This window comes from Charadrius vociferus, unplaced genomic scaffold (assembly GCF_000708025.1).
Source record: "Charadrius vociferus isolate BGI_N301 unplaced genomic scaffold, ASM70802v2 scaffold186, whole genome shotgun sequence".
In the NCBI taxonomy this organism is placed as follows: domain Eukaryota; kingdom Metazoa; phylum Chordata; class Aves; order Charadriiformes; family Charadriidae; genus Charadrius; species Charadrius vociferus.
Genome location: NW_009648793.1, coordinates 1,499,564 through 1,521,049, shown reverse-complemented (window position 1 = coordinate 1,521,049; position 21,486 = coordinate 1,499,564). Strand labels below are relative to the sequence as shown.

General features: G+C 36.1%; 1 protein-coding gene across 1 annotated transcript in view; it reads right to left on the bottom strand.

Annotated features, from left to right (window-relative positions):
* Window positions 1-17,006, bottom strand: part of DTHD1 (death domain containing 1) — a 20,320-nt gene extending 3,314 nt beyond the window's left edge. Inside the window, exons 1-8 of the mRNA XM_009886821.1 lie at window positions 16,730-17,006; window positions 12,204-13,017; window positions 11,374-11,704; window positions 10,520-10,699; window positions 9,442-9,686; window positions 7,154-7,318; window positions 6,253-6,542; window positions 4,714-4,958 (exon numbers count right to left, since the gene is read on the bottom strand). Of these exons, the coding sequence (XP_009885123.1) occupies window positions 4,714-4,958; window positions 6,253-6,542; window positions 7,154-7,318; window positions 9,442-9,686; window positions 10,520-10,699; window positions 11,374-11,704; window positions 12,204-13,017; window positions 16,730-17,006 (2,547 nt within the window). The remainder of the gene's footprint in view (window positions 1-4,713; window positions 4,959-6,252; window positions 6,543-7,153; window positions 7,319-9,441; window positions 9,687-10,519; window positions 10,700-11,373; window positions 11,705-12,203; window positions 13,018-16,729) is intronic.
* Window positions 17,007-21,486: the final 4,480 nt, after the last annotated feature.

Here is a 21,486-nt window from a genome sequence, read left to right as displayed (position 1 = left end):
CTATGCTACTTAATGTTAAAATAGTAGAAAAATGATAAGAATTGAAAATAAGTATTGTCTAGAAATAGTGTAATAATATACAATGCATTAGATCTAAAACATTAAATCTGCCTTTAAAGATTAAATATCTGTGGTGAAGCGCTAAATTCACCCACGGTTCAGCTGCACTGGCGTGTGGTCCCACTGTTCTGGTTGACAGCGTAAGTAAAATACCCTTAGCGGTCAAAGCAGTTTTCTAGTCTGGAAGGCCCTTCAATTAGCTAAGCAACTGCCTTTCTGAGGCAGAGGATCACATGCTATTTTGCTGTTAGACAGTCATTAGACATAAAACTTCAGCAGAATAGTAATTTGATAATGCTTGTGTGTATTACAACCATCTCTTTTTGCAAAGCATTCTGATTTCAGCCAGTAATACTGAAGGGCTCTGGCAAATAGACCTCTCAGACACGACCAGACTCTAGTAGCATATCAAACAGGACAGACAGAAAAGGAGAAATTAACCTTTTAAACTCTTTAGCCCAGTCTCACATAAATACAACTGCTTTGAAATCAGTAGAAATATTACTGATATGCAGACGCATACTTGACATCAGAACCTAATCCACTGTGTTTAACTTCTGCTGAAAATAACAGGTTTGACCAGCTAGTGTTTTCTAACACTGAGGAAATGAAAGCCCCATAAATAGGAATTGTTAGTGAAGAACAGCTTACTTCTGTACAAGTGTAGCATGTTTAAACTAAAAACTGATGTGAATGGTTGCATACAAAGGAAACCACCACAGCTTTCACCACTGTCGGAAATATATTTGTAAGAGAGTAGGCACATACATATAAAAATGGCTTGTAATCTATACATTTACTGTCTGTTCTCTTCAATTCAAGAGAAATTTAGGTGGGAATTTTACAGAAAAGAGTGAAAATATAGTTAGAATGGTTGCCTTAAAAAGATTCCATCTATCTTTGTCACAACCGAAACCAGCCATTGTGCATTGTGGATGGTTCCAATTTTATCATTGGGGGGGGAGAAAAAGACAAAACTTAATTTCATTTTCTGAGAAAATTTCTATTGTTATTGGCAACACTGAGTGTTTGTGATTTCATGTGTATTAAAACTAATCTGTTTACATGGTTTTACTAAACTTAAGATATTTATTAACTCAACAAAGAAGTAGAAATGTAAATAGCCTTTGCTGGTTTTGCTGTGTTTACTGCTGTTTTGGGTATTTTATTCCCAACCCATGAAAGGCTTCCGTAGCATACTGGTAGTAAGTGAGAAGTCCATCAACGATGCTACAACTTAGAGTTGACTAGTTCACAATTAAGACATGAAAGCCTTACTGTGACAACTGGAATTCTTTATGCAGCTGTGTTAGTGGGAGCAATACAATAAACAACCACCATTATCCATAGGTCAGATACGAACACTGTTACGCTTTGATATGCTTACGAGATCTGTGGCAGCATAACTGCTGTACTGTGAGAGTATACACGTGATAGAAACTAACAAAACCGAAGGATCATTGCTTCAGTGTATGTCTACGCACACAAATGTGATCAGATAGTTCTAGGTGCTTTGGTAATACATATTAACAGCATCAGCATAAGACTAATTATGGACAGTGCCAGTCTTGGTTCATATTATATGAGCATTAACGCAAGACTTGTACTTTAATGAAATGGTAAATAGCAGTTGTATTTGACAGATGGCTGGTGTAGTTGTTTGTATAATTAGTGCATTAAATTTCTCCCAAACTGTTTTTTTCTCAACCAATTTTAACTATTTCCTTCTATTTCTTTTATTCATTAGACAGCCCACGTAAATGTGAAGATATATCTGATTCAAATATGTTGATCAGATCATGGATAGTAAAAACAGGACAAAAGTTCTTATGTTAAATTTTACTATCAGTGCTTTCATAACTGTTAGTAATTTTAACCATATGAGATATGGTAAGTAATTAGAATTTCCTTTTCATTGCTCTGGCATTTGTTCTCTAATAATTTAGAACATTCTGCTTACCTTTTTATTTGCCGCTGAATGCTCTGGAAGTTTTCAGAGAGCAAAATGACCAAAGGCTTTTTTTTTTTTTAAGGGTAATAGATAATTTAGAGTCTAGCAGTATAAAATTAGATATGTACTTCCACCCCAACAAAACACTTACTGACATCTAAATGATCTAGTTTATTTTCTAGCTGCTCAGTATCATCATATTTGTGATTTTTCACAGACGACTTTAGTACTTTGAATATTTTGTACTGTCATCAGACTTTTCACTTAATTATTCAAAAGTTTCTGATTAATAAGTTAGCATGGATCTGTGTGGGATTATACTAGTAATCATCTTCCCTTAAGAAAACTGACTGCTTTTTTCTCCTCTTTTTTTTTTTTTTCCCTATTTTCAGCCATCAAACAAACCAATAGAGAATATTTTTTATTCTTGAAATTTCTGTGAGTTTGTTCAGTATGGAATTCAATATTTACTTGGCTGGAAGAAGGTGTGAAGAACAAAAGAGTAAACAACATTATAACTTTGTGTTAATGAATATTACATACCACTAGATAGTGGTGTTGGTGGAATTCCCATTTGCCTTGTGAATTTATATACCAATAGTAAGGTATGTTGTATTTCATTTACTAATTATTCACTAAAGTCAAATAATCAGCTTCATTGAAGTTTTAAAATTCTTCAAAAAGTTGATAACTGAATTAGCTAAATTATTAAGGAGTATTTCTTCTTTATTAAAAAATATAAAAAAACCCAACCCTGACTTCAGGCACTATCAGTTCTAAATTATTACGCTGAATGGACGGAAGATAGGTCAAAAAGTAGGAGCGTTCACCAACTACAGCAAAGTATAATATTTTGTGTACTATGATGACTTGAAACACAAAGGAAGGCATTATTTTGATGCTGTTCTTCATTCTATAGATTGGTATTTCATTCTGTGTAAAAGAACATACAAATCTTGTAATGAAAAAGTTATCAATATGCAAATGTTTTCAAACATTTTGATTGCTTTTTTTGGCCTAATATTTGCATTTAATGAAGATTCTGACTCTTTGAAATGCACCTCTTTAAATATATTTACAAGAAGCAAAAGAAAAATTATTTGCAAGATTCTGCAACAGTGTTTTTCTGAAGTAATATAACTCTTTAAGCAGACTTTTTATGCATCAAACTTGGGCCCTCTGTGCTTGAGCTTTTCAGTTGAAAGTAGAGCCACTACTCAAAAAATAGATGTAGAGAAACTATTTCCAAAGGCTATCACCATTCCTGAGGTTTGATTTCATTTCTAATCTCTAATTTACCAGCAATGATCATGTTATATGGTTCCTCTGTTTCTTTCCATTTACATGAGCAGGCGGTGCTACTCTGTACCCACATATGTTATATATTGTCACACACTTACACAGACTGACCAGACTTCAAGATCTCAGCCACACTGGGAAAGAGCAAATGTGGCCTTAAATTCTCCTACTAGGAGAAAAAGGGTAGTCAGAAATATTTGTTTTGAAAAGTCCGAATAGAACATTTAGGGACTAATATGTATAGCAGTAGAGCATATATGCCAACCCAAATCTAAGACATACTACCTTTGTGGTTTAATACAAATGCAGTTGAATCCCTTAAATCTTATTCTTATTACACAGTAAGATTAAACAAAGTGTAACAACAGGATGGAAGCTAGGCAGGTGGATGGAAGAAAGCTAACTGATGCCTACAGTGTGCCTCAGATTTTTTAATTTTTTTTAAGCATCTCACTGGACCTCAAGAGTTTGTGTTTACCTCTCTGTGAATACTGCACATGGAATGCTAGCCCTGTGGAAAAAGCAAAGTGCTTGAAAGCATGTGATTCTCAAAAGAAAATCTACATTTTGTACGGAGTTGGTCACTAAAAGAGATCTCCTCTTAAAATCTTTTGCAGCTAACTGTTCTTAATTTTTACTTGAGAGAGTGAAGATGAGAAAGAAATCAAGAAGTATGTTAATGAAATAAAAGATGTATTTGCAGGTGATAGCTTAAGGAAGAGTGAATTCAATTAAATTCAAAAAGAGAGAGATCCTACTGCTTGTCACCAGAGATTTATACCAAGTGTTACTGTACATATTTTGATATTAAAATGTACGCAAATTTGGTAGCAGTAGTCCAGCGTCAGCATTTTGTACAATATAGGGTGCTGATACCTAGGCTCTCTGAAAAGATTACAATAAGATTTCATTGCAGGTATATTAAAGATTAATTTATGTAGCAATAGCTTTGACTGGAGATGGAGATAATTGCCCCACGTGACTGTATTGCAGAGGATTATCAGGCATAATAGCAGAATCAGGTGACAGGAGAAAGATAGGTTACATGAACCATTTAATGCTCCTACGATTTGCAATTCTGCACTCCCAAGACAAGGATGCAAGAAGTATATAACTGAAACTTAAATAATACATTCTCCGGGCCATACCTTTTGGGGAGAGCAAATGGGTGAAAAACTTCTGCTAAGCATTTTTTTCAAAGCTCATGCTTGGATGAAGGTCCCTCCCACCTGCTAAGAGAAATTCTGAAGGTGTTTGTACATTGCTGATGGATCAGAACTTTTCTATCAGTGACTCCTGTGTGTATCTGTAAAGCAAAAATCATACCAAGATCCTTTTGCCTAACAAATACGTGGTAAAGGAAAAAAGGAAAGATTTCTAATGTTATGAAGTGAGAAACCCACCTTTGGTAATGTTAGTGCTAATTTACACAGTGGAGACTGGTGTTCATATTCACCATATGGCAAGGATTGTTCCCATTTCTTGGTTATCATCTCTCTGGTAATTTTATAGAACACTGCTGTTCCTTTGTAGTGAGGTGAACTGTGGTTACCAAATTCATCCACTTCTTTAATTTGGAGCTCCAGCCTGGGTTTTCTTTGTGAATGAAAAATCAGCTTGTAGACTTTTCCAAAATCTTTTCCGTTCTCTGCAGTCCATACAAAAAAAAATATTATTTTTTACACTGTATTTAGAGGTGTAGCAGCTAAAATAATTCATTAGGGTGAATCAAATAGAGCTAATCACATAACATTTGGTTGCTCTTTATCATTTTTGTAACTTTTTATTGAACATCTGAGGTTCAAATATTCCTGCCAGCCTGCTGCAGTAGTTGAAATGTCTTTGTAGTTAGCTGTCTTAGCCCGTGAATTGATGACATAAGGGGTAAGTGGTGAAGGCTTTTCTACAAGTTGAAAAGTAAGGAACACAGAAGGGGACAAAGTACGTAACATAGAGAGAAATAAAAATAAAACAGTTTTGTGAATCGAATTCAAAGTATATGCTTTCTACTTATTCAGGATGGATATCTGTCTGTCTGTAACAACAAAATGAATGGAAGTAGAGAGGTAAGTGCATTTTTAGGATTTCTAATTCTATTTTAATTGATACATCTCTAACACTATCCTTTGCATGGATACGCAGGCATTCCTTGGGGGCTGGAGACTTCCCATTTTGAAGAATAATCCATTTAGGGTAAATGGAGTTTTCAATGGGAGAGTTTATGTACAAAATGTTCAGAGGGCCAAATGTGTATTTGTATGTTCTTTCCAAAACTGACAGAAGAGACTATATGTAATTTGGGGTGAAAATTTTTCTGAGGCTTCTTGTCTCTTCTCCTATTAAGCAAATGTCTGAATGGTGGCAGTCACTGCATGGAATTTTTGAGGCTGCTAATGGAAACAGCGTAACAGCTCTCTCTCATCACCTCAATTCATCGTGCTGCTCACGAAAAGCAACACTTTGCCCTGGTTTCAGTGTTTAATCTTGCCCACTTTAAGGAAATTTACACAGACAAAATAGCAGACTGTTTCTTTTTGTTTGGAATCTGTTTAATTCCTATTGAATGTTCTTTATATTAAAAAGCCATTGACGGAATCCTGCCCTTTTGAAAAGATAAAATACTAGTTGTTGGTGAGAGACCTGGTTTCCCAGAATGGCCGATGCTGGAAGAGATCTCTGAAGATCGTCTTGTCCAACCCCCTTGCTCAAGGCAGAGTCACCTAGACCAGGCTGCGCAGGATCTTGTTCAACTAGTACATTTTATTTTTCAGTTACAGTAGTTTCCCATGTAGTTCACAGACCAATCATTTACAAGAAATAAAACACTGAAATAACTAAATGTGCTGTGACTAGCCACAGTCCACTAATGTTCACATACCATATCTCTGAACAGCAGAGGTGATTGATACTGTTCATCCAGATGCATGAATTAATTACCTTACCTGAAGCAAAAATATTGCCTCTAAATCTAAAATGAATCTGCTCTCCTTCTCTTAATGGGAACTGCTGCGTAGGTTCTGGGGGACCAGAATAGCCTTCCTCATGGAGCTTTTGAAGTTCCCAGGTCAATTCTTTGGATGCAGATAGCAAAACTACTATTTTATGTGGGTTTTCTCTTTTCCGATACAGTATCACATTAGCCATTACGCTACAAAGAGCTTCTTCCAGAGCCTGGGCAAAGAGGAGGATATATGTGTTTTCCAAGAGGAATGAAAGGCGAATGACCACAAAGCTGTATTTAAAAAAAAAAAAAAAAAAAAAAAAAAAAAGAGACAAGACAATAAATAGCTCTATCTTAAATCATTTTATCAACTGCTAACAATTTATTACACAAAATAATACAGGGCTCAGTCTCCAACAGACCTTTTGCTACCTCCTTTTCATTCTGGTTTCCAACATGTGAAAGGGTGGAAATTTGCCTGCTTCTATATTGTAGAGTATATTGACTCTGTATCTATGAATTTAAATGCATATGTATTTTAGATGAAAGTAAGATAATATTTCTTAATAAGAAATTCCAAAAAATATTATGGTTTTGTAGTTAAAGACCTAAATCACATTTTCAAATTAAGATTAATATCTGCATTTCCTGTTTCAAGTTTTGTATATATTACACCGTGTACAGTCTATAGATGAAAAAAATATACTTAAACAAATTTATATTATCTGTAATTATGACTAACAAATCTAAATGATCTTATACTACAAAGTGGAATAAAGAGATGTGGGCAAGTTAATATTTAACAGTGGATAATTTCTTAACTCGACTAATTTCCATTGATCCATATACTTGGAAGTAAATATTTTAGTAAATAAATTTTTATTAAATTATTCATACATTACCTTTCTAAATGCTCATTTAGGTCAAATGATACAAGCCCATTCCGTGCATTCTGGATAATAACATCATCAAACACCTTCCACCCCTCTTCTTTGTTTCTGTGACCTAATAATTTCAAAGTATCACTGATATTCTCCCCATTTTTTCTTACAGAAGCACTCATGGCCCTGGAAAACCAAGGAATTATAGGAAAAAATATAATGAAAAATAGATGCTGCAGACAGAGTAAGCTTTTATTTGTAGCTCTGCTTTCCCTTCTGCTTTCCTTCATGACTACATGTGTTTTTCCCACCTTGCTGAAAATCTGCATCTGGAATTGTACTCCAGAGAACGAGTGATATAATTGTTAGGAGATTTATTTTTTTTTTCCCAATTCTCCAGAAAAAGAAAAAAAAAAAAGGAAAAAGAAAGGTTTCTATCTAAATGAATCTAAGTTTAATCTATGCACAGTAATTATTATGGATTGCTTTTGAGTCACTCATCAAGATTTAGATTCTCTAGAAGTAGATATCTGGAAAAAAAAAAAAAAGCACAATCCACCTTGTCTTCCAGAGGCAAATATTACTGAATAACCACAAAGGAATTTAGAAAATAAGACATGACTGCTATATATTATTCCTTTCAACAGAGAAAATAAAAGTAGCTTCTCTTCAAATCAGGTGATTATGTTGATATCACACTCAGAATCAAGCAACCGTAACATGGCATGCTCTGGCTAATTTATCCTAAAGAATGAAACATGAGGGTTTTTTTACAAAATCCCATAACTCTCACACACACCTCTCCTTATCAGTTTTTTAAAACTGGATGTGAATAACCTATTGACCTCAAATGCACACCCTACGTACAATCCAAAAAAGGAAAATACTCCAGACAGGACAGCCTAAGCTTTTCTCCAGCATACAGACTCAGCCTACATGCAAATACAGGAAAATGTTGGCATCATTTTATAAGGAATTTGCATAGAAATAAGCAATCAAGCCGTGGTCTTTTCATGGATGTGCTTTGACTGAGAATCTAAAGTGCCATTTAGACTGGTATTAAGAACAGAGAGATGCCATGAGGGTACTGCCACGCAATGAAATGCTTCTGGTACAGGAAATGAAATTTGAATCCCCTATAAACTGATATGGGCACCTTTCCCAAATCTGAAGTTTGTGATGAAGATGGACGTATAGTCTAAGAGACTAGTGTGAGTGTAAGCTCTTTAAAACATAATCTGAGTTTTTCAGAAATTGAAAGCTAGACCATTGTCTGCCTTCTCCATCTGTACCTTGCTTATTTTCAAGATAATCATAAACTTGGTATGTAGATGAATTTTGAAAAAGATAATGTTTAGTACAGTAGCAATAAGCTAACTCTTTAATGATCTAAAGTAGAAGTACTTCAAAGCTGACTCTTGTCCCGGGCTAGACCCTACCAAGAAATCCCAGGAAGCCTTTCGGAATCTGGAGTTGCCCATGGTTACAGAACTGGAAGGACAACAATCATATGGTAAGTTCAGATTGTTTTTTTTCCTGCATGAGACAGTAAAAACACCATCTATTTTGCTGACTGTCAAAATAGATGTGGTCAGCTTTGGCCTGTTTTTCACCAAAAAGTTTTATCCATATCCTCATTAACATGATGGATAAATTTTATCGAACTACCAGTTAACAACTGAAATGTAGAGATTTTTTTTAGGAGTCTCCATGTTTTAGTGCTTTTTTAAGACATTCCAAAAGGTGTAAGTTTTAGAAATTTTGTAGTGAGTGCTTTGGAAAAACCTGGGCCTATGTCTAGTGCAGCAGTTACCACAAAACTGACCTACTCCCAACTGGTGTGTCATAAATTTTGACTCAGATAGCCACTGGAATGTGTAGAAGTAGAGATCAGAACATTCAAAGGCCGGGGTAAACAAGCCACTGGCTGGTAAAATAATGGTCACAGCAGCTTTGCAACATGGTTATTCTCTATGTTGAATGTTTGTTTGGCTTTGGTGAAAATGGCTGAATGTTTCTTGCTGAAAAAAACCCACTCATTTTTGATCCTGTCTGCTGTTAGAATATAGTGGTTAGCAGTGGTCAGCATATTTAAAGATTATACATCAAATGCTGTATGAATTTTCCTGGTGAAGCTATAGCATAAGAATTGTGGGCATCTAGTGTTTCTAGCAGTGTTTCTAAGTATAGCAGACTCTATTAAGGAACTAACACATTTTTAATACAAAAAAATTATTAACCGGCAACCGTAAAAATTAATTCATTTTCATGTTTTGAAAACGCTGAATTTGTAGTGAAGTTGTTCTTACCGAGAATGGTATGCCATAGCAACCCTCTTTACTGTAGCACTAATGGCTCTTGCATGTTCTGTCTCACCTCCTTGCCTTTTTTTTTCTGGGTTTGGAGGACAGGGTAGAGTAATAGTGACTGAGCTGTTAAACGGTTGGGCTGAAGGATGCTGGACATAAATCAGTGCGCTAGTAGATACCACTGAGTGGTACGTATCATGTCTTGTTTTCAAGGTGGAAACCAATGATGGTTCAATTGGCTGAACCTAAATATGGAAAGCAATTGTACAATTAATTTGCAAATGAATAAATCTTCTCTGACATGCCTGTTTTTTTACAAATTGATTTATCTTTTGGAGTTTGATTACACTATCACAGAAGCTTAGGCTCCTCTCTATAACCCAGAAACCACCCTATCAACGTATCAGCACTTTATACAATGCACAATCAAGTGCTTGAAAGTCATCAAAAACTGGAACCTTTACTGACTAAAATATTTGGATTGTTTTGTTCCTGCTTTGAGTTCAAGTTTTGAAACTTCTGAGGTCCCTTGGAGTTTGATAATTTTCTAAGATTTTTCAAAACTCATATTTTTTTCACTGTAAGTTTTATCTCGTCTGCACCTCCGAATCAATGTTTTTATGAGGGAAGGGAGAAACACATTGTAATGGAAGCAAATTTTGAGATTATTCTCAGCCTAAGACTCAGAGGTGACAAAACCTTCTGTTGCACTGCCTGGTACAAACGATGAAGGTCAGGTGAGAAAAATTGTTCCATTAAATTAAATGCTGGGCCAAGCAGTTAAAGTCTGGAGTTGATGCTTATGTCATTGTTGAAAACAACTATATTTTCTGAAGTATATCAAACAAAGGTAGATGATTCTTTTTAGCTAGAGATATCATTGAATACTGACAGTATTATGTGGCTTTAACAAAGTTGACAGGAAACCATTTGCTGTGTACACAGGATGTGGAGCTGCAACCACTTTCTACTTTTTCTAATAATGGATCAGGTTGCCCTTTAGCATTATTGGCATCCTTGCTTCAGAACGGATCAGATAACAGACTTATGGGACAAGTATTATGCATTTCAAGCTCACCTTTAACTGCATGGGTGCTGGAGAACTGAATGTTTCTGGAGGGTAATAGAAAGAGATTCTAGAATCCACGTTCAGCTTTTGTGAAAGTCCTACCTTTGGAACAGTAAATGTTTCTTTCTTTAAGCATGACAACACAGAAAAAATACCCAGCTGAAAAATTTCCACTTCTGCAAAGTTTTCCTGCATAAAGAGAATGTGAGGTTAGAGCACATCAGAGGGAAAGGAAGCTGTGTTCCACAGTGGATTAGCATTTTGAGAAGGCAACATTATTTATAGAGCAAAGTGTGAAATGAAAATAAATTAAATATTATTGCCACCTGGATGCCCAGTTATCTGGTGATCTCTTGTCCTCATGTGCTGCCATTAATATTCCAGTGTATGATTGGGGTGAAAAGAAATAAGCTCGTAAACTGGGTGGTGAATCTGGCCCAATACAATTCTGCAGTTGAAAAAAAGAAGTATCCTGTGTTTCTTTGAGATGGAGTTTGGACTCGTACACACAGAATTTTGTTACTTCTCTGTGATCTGAATGCAAAATAATTTCTTTTAAGTTCTTACTTTTATCAAATAATGCAACGTATTACACTTATTTACAAAAATCATGAACCATTACTCAATTATTAGTATACTGGGATCAAGCACTTGCCTTAATGTTAAGAGTGAAAAAAGGACATTGTTAAATACTAGGTTTCAAATAGAATTAGTTCTGAAAAAGTAGGAAGAAAAGTTCAATTTAACCCCACCTGGTGGGCAATACAGCTTAATAATGACATCTTTACTTGTATAACTCCACAGAGACTTAACTGGGACCCTGGAGTAATGTTTTTACAATGCTTAGATGAGAGGTTACCAACCTTATGTTTTCCATGGTATCCCTCCAAAGAAATAGGAGTTAAGTAGTCTGATTGAAAGTTCACGTCAGTCACCTTCACCATAATCTCTCGGTAATTTCCTCTGAAGCATGAAGTAAATGGGATTGCAATGTTGATAGGGAAAGGGATTGCTTTTTCATAATCAGAGCATTCAATACTGATGACATTGCTGACCAGCTCCTCAGAATCATCCACCACCAAGGAACTAGAGTCATTGACTATCTTACACTTCAGATTCTCCAGAGCAGTTGCAGGGGCTTTAATAAAACAAGCTACTTCACATTCATTCTTACCATTCTCCTCCACTAGAAATCTGGAGAAAAAAAATATAAAATATTTTTCTTTATGTCTTTGATGGGGGTTGTCTTGTATTTTTAATTAAATACTTTACTACAATGATGTGCTACATTGTAGCATAAGCAGATCATTCATAAAAATATATCTTTATGAATAAATTGGAAAAGCATGAAAATTTTTACATTTAGCTTGTTTCAGAACAGCTTACAAATTAATATAAAAGCAAATTATGTCCTTACCTACTGGTTTCCAACAATTTGGGAATTAATGACTTTACTGCCTGTGGCTCATTCCCTCTCTGGCATAAAAAAAATTTATTAAGCAATCAAATAGAAAGTTACAGTTTACTTTAGACCAAATGGAAGATCTTCATTGTGCATTCTTAAGTTGCAAACTGCTGTTATGTGCATGACCAGCAGCTGTACAATATTGAATTTCTGAGCCCACAGATGTTTATATGTGTGCTAATGAGCAATATTTATGTACATCTGTTCCGAAAAAGAATGTGCACTTACTCTTTGTTTATCCAGTGCCTAGACTTTTGCACTTCTTCTGAGTCATTCATAGAAGGATTTACAGCAGTAAGATCACATGTTTGTGCTGAAGATGGGAAGGTAATTAGGTCATTCCTACAAATCTCATGATTTGTTTCCATTTCACTGTCTTCCATTTGCTCTGCCAGTCTATGTTCTTCACTTTGTACCCCTTTTGAAGATTCTTTGACTACTGCCTTTTTTTCCTGTTCAAAAAGGTTCATGACAGTTCTGTCATAAGTGTCTTTCAATGTTCCAGAGAGAATGTCTTCACCACTGCTCGTAAGAGCATCTTGAAAAGACAGTTCTGGAGACTTTTCAGTAACAGAGCTACCTACATGAGGTTTATCTTTCCCATTGCAATCTTTGTTCTGTGTAACAGAGTTCATTAGTAGTCTGTGTTCACCACCTTCCTTTTTTATTGGAGACTCTTTGCTAATGTCTTGTTCTCGAGCAGATACTTTTTCAGCTAATGATGCAATAATGTCTTTTTCCACAGTTTTAGTTTCAGTTGGACGGATTTGATTAACAGTCTGACTTTCCACCTTGTTCAGGGAAGGAGTTCTTTGGGATTGCTGTCTGGGACTAGAAGATGCTTGCACAGACTCTGTTGATTCTCCTTCAGAACAACACATATCTGTTTCTCTAGAAGTATTTTGAGCAGTCTGGATCTGAGAATCATCATCTTGTCTGCAGCTAGGGGCATAGAGTTTACTTTCTGCCTCTTGAAGGTGTGAGACTGTATTTATCAAATAATCCTTCACTTTCTGCAGACAATCTATAATTCCATTGTACTCTGAGGAAAAAAAAATAAGTAACCAATTTAATTTTGCTATGAAAGCTAGCAAAAAATGTGAAAACTCTTATACACATGCCTAATGAATTCCACCAAATTCCATAGTGCCATTGAATACATGAAGCACAATGTATTTCCTGGTTTCCATTTAGTATTTTTGCATTTATTGATACTCAATTTGAATGAATTTCTGAAGAATTTAATATGGACAAGTACATTTGTGTACTTGTCCAGGTATAACTCTGTATTTGTCAAAGTACTACTGTGGTAACTCTAATGAACACCTTTCGATTGATCATTCTTAATGACAATCAATCTAAAGCATGGAATTGGTAAATAACAGTCAAATCAACTTGGGAAGAGCTTTACAATTAAACATTCATTATATATATATTTCCTAAAATTTCATCCTGCAAGATTCTAATGCGTGGCTCTCTAACAAAACTGTTATACATGGGCTCAATATTAAACATGCTTAGCAGCTTTGAATTTTTGCTATGGAGAATAGAGGGTAACACAAAAACACCAGCACATAAATAATACTGAAGTTGAGCACTTTGTAGCGTCCAGTTATAGGAATGGTGGACATTGCTCTTGCGTATAACTAAAAAGACTTGGTGAAGAAGGTTGCACGAAAAGCACACAATCACTATGTGCCATTCATGTAAGATTTTTCTCTTTAGCGTATTCATTTTATGATCTTTTAATTTATGATATTTTTCTTATCTTATACCTTTTCTTAGAAATCCTTCCAGATATTCTCTCCAAGGAATTCAGTTGTATTACTTTCAGCTCTCCCCTCACCTTATCCTGTCAATCTCTATAACTGGAACTGTGTCTTCATTAGTTAGGTATATTGCAAACCTCTCAGAAAATTTCTTGCTTATTTCTGTTTGCTGCATGAGATCCTGGAAAGCTTTGTTTTGCAGGTTAAATCCAGTGGAAGTTAATACAAATACGAAAATTGTATAGAATGAAACACAGTATGGTGTGCTCTCTGCTTATAATGGACAAAGACACATAAGGGAAGGACGATAGAAAGGACTGATACAAGTCTTACGGGAAACCACCGGCTTATGTTCACTTTTTTCAGTAGCATCATATAAGGTAAATCAATATCTCAAGGTTTTCAAGTTGGAAAATCATTTTATTGCATAATAATGTCATCACACATCAATGTGTGATGTTATATGATCTAGATAGGCCTTTCACTTTCATCTCTATTTGCATCTGATTGATTTAAAACTACAAAGAGTCCAGTTCAGAATAAAGTTTTTTTCTTGTTGAACTCTATCTAAAAATAATTCCTTTGCAATACTCTCAGTTCCCAAATGAATTGGTATTGGATTTTTTTTGGGGGGAAAGGAAAAAAAAAACCACCTAAACACATTTTTAATATTTTTTTTTTCCACTAGTAGTTTAAAAAAAAAGTTTGTTCTAAAGTTTTTCCAGGGGCACTTTTACAATAGTGAAGAAGGGCTTCTAAATAGTTTAACAGGGCTGAGAAATAAAACAAAAGGATTGGAAATAACATAGCTTCCACAGCTTTGTCTGCATAAGAGGTTGTAAAAGACCACTTCCCAGTCTCACTGTAAGGCAAAGTTCAAGCTTTGGCAAAACTGCCAAAATTAACCTGTTTACTCCCTGAATTTTTGGTTTTGTAGACCAAACAAAAAAACTCAAAACAAATCATACAGGTCTTTAAACTTCCCTAAAATAGAATTTGAAGACAACAGGGTCATTTGAAACAATGGCATTTTCATACACTGTGAATGTGACTTTTCTAAGACCGCAGTGCTTGACACGGCCCTGTAACTTTACACTACCCAACTGTGTCACATGACAAGACACTTTTTGCACTCTGTTTCCTCGAGGTTAACCTCGAAATAAGCCTTCTTTTGTGTTCACCCCCCCCACTGTCGCTTTTCTAACACTTTGCTTTCTGTGCTTTTCTGATGTTTGATAACACGGCTTTGGAATACAGCAGCAGTTTATATGCAACTGTCTTCAAACCTTTTTGCTGACTGTTTAGTGGGAAAGTGTTAGAGGAATAGCAGCTTCTTGGAAGGAGAATGATAATGAATTCTTGGACATCTAAAAGAAAGAAACAAATTAATCACATAGGCCATGAGGCCAACAGGGCAAAGTTAGCTTGATCTTGGAGCCTGGAAGCAGGTCCTTTTTTTACAAAATGTTCTTTTATTATTGTGGACAATTTATAGACCTGTAGAACAAAGGCTTATAAATGTGGGCATAGCTAAAGATTTCTGCCTGGAGTCTCTGTCTATGCATCACACTGTTAGACCATTACTGAATGCAGAAATATCAGTTTTCTTTTCTACTTTGATGCCTGGTTATTAAGATATTGTTTCTGAGCAAAGAGAGTTGTTTCATCGTGACAAAGTGATCCTGCCTTTTTTTTTTTTTCCAGGAAAAAAATCCAGATTTGGTCCTCACAGTCACACTGTTATAACCACGCCATTACAAATGCAAGAGATTAAATTTCTTGTGTTTACCTGTAGACTAAGATGGCAGAACTCTCTCTTATTTTTGTTGTTATCTTTTTAACTATGTTGTTACTTGTAGAGGACTGTAGACTAAATATATATGTAGGGTTTTCTCAGTGAGGCGCTGGCAGCGAGGGGGCTGCAGGGCGGCCGCCATCAGGAGAGGCCGGGGCTGCCCCGGGCCGCACACAGTCGGTTCCACAACAGACCCACTGCAGGACTGATTTGAGCCTGTCAGCGAAGCCTCTGTGAAAAGATATTTAAGAAAAGGGCAAGAACACCAGAGGACAGTGAGGAATGAAGAAAAAAAGTGTGAGAAGCAGCCCTGCAGGCAGCAAGGCCGGAGAAGAAGAAGGGGGAGGAGGTGCTCCCAGGCGTGGAGCGGAGAGATTGCCTTGCAGACCATGGAAGACCACGGTGGAGCAGATACCCACTCTGCAGCCCATGGAGGACCCCACACACCGGAGCAGGTAGATATTCTATGAAGGTATACTGCAGCCCATGGAGAGCCCAGGTTTTGCTGACAGGAACTGTGGGCTGCGGGGAAGACCCACGCTGGAGCAGGGAAAAATGTGAGGAGGAAGGGGCGGCAGAGGGCAGCTGCTGTGAGCTGACTGCCACCCCCATTGCCCATCCCCCTGCCCTCCTCCGGACGGGGAGGAGGTAGAGGAGTTGGGAATGAGGAGTAAAGATGAGCCTGGGAAAAAGGAGGGATGGGGCAAAGGTGATGGTTTGATTTTTTGCCTTTGTTTCTCACTATCCAAATCTATTTCAAATGGCAGTAAATTAAATTATTTTTTTTCCTAAGTCGAGTCTATTTTGCCCAGTAAGCAGTGATTTCCCTGTCTATATCAACCCATCTTATTTTCTGCCCCTGGCATGTTGAGGATGGGAAGTAAGTTGCTGGGTGGGCATCTGGTGTCTGGCCAAGATAAACCCACCAAAGTACAATATACAAAAAACTTTGAAGCAATTCTGTTTAGTTTGTTTTTTTTCATTACGAGTCTCATATTGAATCTCATGTAATACACTTGAAAACACTGTGATACAACTGTTGAAATATGAATTCATTTGCTCTATCGAATGACCAAATACTGAAATACTAACAAATGAAAAGTAAGGTCCCCCAGCATCATCACATGGCAAAACTTAGCATCCAATATACCCAGTCCATTCTGTTTACAGGTAAGTCCCTCCATACTTACCTGGATTTGCAGTCAATTCCTTGTGCTTGTCATGGAGAGCACTCAATAAGTGGCAAGTGTCTTGAAGACTTTCTGTAACATTCTCCAGCTGCTGGCTGAGAGATCTGCTCAGCTCTTTTGTTAGAGAGATCAGTCTCAGCACATACTCTGCTATACCTTCGTTATCTAGATCACTTTTCAGAAGCACATCTCTTGCTAGCAAGTTCAGGTGCCATATTTTCTCCAGGAGTTGGCCTGATTTGCCTGCAGCTGTAATCTTACCTTCAGCCATTTCCATTTTATGTTCAGAATATTCTACTACAATTTTTTTTCTGCTCGAACACTTCCACAACGTGTTGTCCTTGGTTCAGACTACTACACTGTTTAGTGTTTGTAGCCTAAACCATGTTTAAGAAAGTACTGTATTACACACACACTGACAAATCAAACTCTAGCTCAGAAACTCTGAGTTGATGTTGACTATTTAAATGTTACTAGGTGACAGAAAGGAGTGGCTCTCCTGTAACTATGGGCAAGGATTGCCAAGAGATGCCAATGTATACCATGCACCTTTAAGGAGGTTATGTAACTCAGTTACGTATCGGTGACTTGCGTTTCGGGAGCTCTGAGCAATTTCTTACTTCGGTGGCTGTGAATGATCAGTACCTATGAAATAAAGCTTAATTGTGAATTCATAATTATATAGTCACCAACAACGAGGAATTATTTTCATTGCCAGCTCACATTAAATGTTGTAGGTCACCAGAGAGCATTTTCTGACAATCGTGTTTCATCTGTTGTTCAGAGGCATCAAATGGGTGGGACAGGTCCAAGTTGCTATGCAGTCTGGATGATGTATTTGAATTATTCATAGTTTTCAGCAATATGAGAGTCTACAAATCTAGTTTTGTGATTAGCAAAAATATTTATTAGGAATAGACATTTAAAGAAACTTGCAATGTTTTCTGGGTTGTGTTTATATAACGGGAAGAAAGATAAAGAAAAAGCAGTTAACAGCTAAAAGTTCAAGTAACTAATGAGTGAAATTTTGTTTGACACTTTGGAAGTTGAGAAGCAAACTTATGAGAAAAACATGAGCTCACTAAACTTAACTGCAGCATCAAGAATTGACTATATGGGGTTCATGAGGAAAAAGCACTGTGCTCAGGAGTAACCCCATGAAAGTGGACAGCACTGCTTTCACAGGGGCTCACAAACATGTGCTTCTGGAGGCAACGTGGGAGGCAGCCGGGCCAGTGCCTGACAGGGCTCCTGTGCTGTTCATTGTCTTCAGCGGGTGAAATTTGAGCACTGATACCTCAATTTGCAATGATTTCCGTTTCACCCAGCAAGTTCAAAAAAAGAAGTTTCCCCATGACAGCAATGCAAACAAGTGGAGGAACAGCACTGACTGTTCCTCACTGATGCTAGTTCGCATCGTGCTGTGCGAGGGGAGGACAGGCCTGAAACCCTCATTAGCAGAGTTCAGTACTGGGCTAAATCTGAAGTATCATATACACCAAAATATTTTATAGTTTCAGAAAGGTAGTACACAAATTGTTGGTAACAGTGGCTTTTCTACTAAACATTCCTTTTTATGGCCCATTAGAAATATAATTAATTCAGCTTTAAATAGCAATTAAAATGGGACTGTGATATAAAAGCACACTGAAAATTGCATCTAAGCACTGCAAGAACTAATAAGGTAATGTCAGCACAGTGCTTTGAAGATGTAAAGCACTGTATAAATGTTAAAATAACAACGAAAGTTATAAAGTCTCTTTAATCAAACGTATGAGCTGAAACCAGCTGTAATTATTAAATTCAAAAGGAAAGTTCCTTTTGACTCATTATAGTTTGCTTGATCATATTGAAAGTGTACTGCAGAGCTAACACAAAAAGGTACGTAAATCATTAACCTATTTACCATTTCTGATGGTCCAGCATGTCCACATTTTTCCAAATTATTCCTAGTAAAAAGGAACTCTAAAAAGAACATATACTTTAATGTACAGGAAGTGAAAAATGTCACCTTCCTACCCAAAATTTTTGCGATGTGTAAATGAAAAAAAAAGATGGGCAAAAATGAATTATTATATATTTACTGTATAGTATTGCATAGACCAACTTCTTGGTATGAATCTATATTGTTGCCCTAATCATAGTGTAGCTGGATTCATTAGCTCTGGATCTTTTCCAATATATGTATTTGCTTAGATTACTTCAGCCTAAATCAATTTGTGATGTGCAGATGTGAGTTATGAAAAAAGACATTAGTTTGAATAAAGGTAAAAGAATATCTGTTTTTTAAAAAGTAGCCTTTGTGTGTGAAATAGATAATAATAAATGGGCCTGTTATCAGAATATGCTATTTATTGAATGTTGTAGAGCTTATGAGAAGCTACTACAACACACTGTTATAAACACAGATTTAGAAGATATGACAAGAACTGTTCTATATTCATGTTCTTTGCCATAAGCAAAATGTTTTGTTTTGGTTCTTGTTGTCAAAAAATGATATATCTAACTCCTGATTCAGTTGATACATGCTATCTGTATAAATTGTCTATGCATATTCGGAAGAAGACATTAGTTAGTTTAGAAAATACATTTGTCTAAAACATATTCAATAGGAGAAGAAAAACTATTCTGATTTTTTAATGGGTAGATGAAACAATTTCAAGCCTTAGAGGTAAAAAATGTTGGTCTTCTCTGTAAACGTGAGTGAAACATGCAAAAAACCAAGCTTTTGTAAAAACATGAAGTACTACATGGTATAAGGGTCTGCAATTATAGAGTGGTCTTTATAAGAACTTAATGTAGAGGCAATTAGGTAAGATACTTTCTTACTGAAACAGTTACTAGACAAGCGCTGCTATTGGGAGTCATTTGAATTTTAAACACATGATTATATCTCAAATCTCATGACAGAAAATGAGGCAGTAATGGCCACTAAAATTACAGTTGACTTTTCCAGGGTTTTTACTGTTCAGCGATAGTAAAGAGAATGTATACTTTTGTTGTCTGATGATCAACATTTGATGGTCTTTAGATTCAGCTATTCTTATAGCAAAAACATAGTTTTAGTTAAACAAAAATAGGTCCAACACCCTATTTTAATTTCAGTCCCAGTGTTGGACTATGAACACCTGTTACTTGTGAATTTTTGCTACTAATTCACCATTTCTCCTTATTTGAAGAATGGTGATAAATTACGTAAGTGGATTTTCTTAATCTTTGTTGCTATTTATTTGATAGTCTTATGATTTAAGGCTTGTGTTTGTGTACCATACTGGCAGGTATTTGACAATATAACTATAAAATCTTTGGGAACAATCAGACATTTTTTACTTGACACAAGCTCTTGCCCAAAGAGATGCAATTGTAGTAGTAGCTTTCAGGGCTCTCCATGCACCTGTAGGCCTTTGTGGCCCAGACCAGCCTCACCTGGTGAGAGCAGGTGATTAGCCGGGCCATGTCTGAAGCTTTCTGAACACTGCAGATTGTAAAAGTAAATGTTGATGAAATGAGTAAAATATAACCTGAAAACACAAAGCGTAGAGAAAGTAGAGAACATGAGTCATTCAGAAATATTAGAGAAAAGTGAGTGTATGTTCTCTGAAAATATACGACTCCCTGCATTAATACATAGTATAGAGTATACTGAAGAAAATAAGATACTGTAATAGAAGACACGTGAAAGAGGAAGTCCTTTCGATGAAATATGGTAAAGAATCTAGTACAAAGGTTATTTAAATAGAATTTATGTCACACAGTTCGTGCTGTAGTTTTATAGTCATTTTAAGCTCGTACTTTTGTGAAGTTAAATTCAGCCTGGATTAGTTATCTGAGATGGTTTACTATGCAGCCCACCAGCTACAAAGAGGAGGTTGAGACAGCAAGAATAAGCAGACTTGATAAGGATAATATTACTCCATTCTCCAGCAGAGTCAACTTTAACAGTGAAACTGTAGTTCAATCTTTCAGCTTTTACTACGAAGTCCTGAGCAGAAGAAAAAAAGACACACACCCCAAAAAAAAGACCCAAAGAAAACAGGTTCTGGGATATTGTATCAGAAGAAACTCACAGATTTGGCCACTGTGGATCCCCAGCTGCACTGGAAATCCCTGCCTAAAATATATCCTCTAACTGACAAAGAATCAGGCCCGTAGGGGTAGGGTGAAGACACAAGTTATCATGTTTACCATTACATATGTACACCAGCTAATTAGTCTTACAACAACAAACTTGAAAGAAAAGAGATATGGATATCCTGCAACCCAATTGTCAAAATAGGGCCCTGTGCCTGGGTAGGTAATGTCGTATACAGGGAAGAAAATGAAAATAATTAAAAGGCAAAGTGTAAGAAATAAAAGTGCAAGAGCAATTGTGATAGGTGTAGAATTGTTACTAGATTGTACCTGTTCAGGTCTTGGGTTGTTTTTTATTTATTTTGTGTGAAAGAACTAATAACAAAAAAACTGTGTGCTCATCCTCAGAGCTTAGTTCTCCATTGAATTTCACCTTTCTGAAGATCAATCCTCTTCAGCAAAACTACATCATCAAAAAAACAAAGTGGAAAGTTTGCTCTGTGCTTGATTTTGTTTTAAAACAATTCCTATTCCTGGGTTACTTTCACTTTTAAATATATTCTCTAACTACTTGAAGAGTCCTTAAAAAAGAGAGTTTTCATGTCCAGATTATATAGTGGCCTTGGATATGGGAGGAAAAAATACCAAAATTAGAAAAACAGGGATCAAAGTATACATTGAAATAA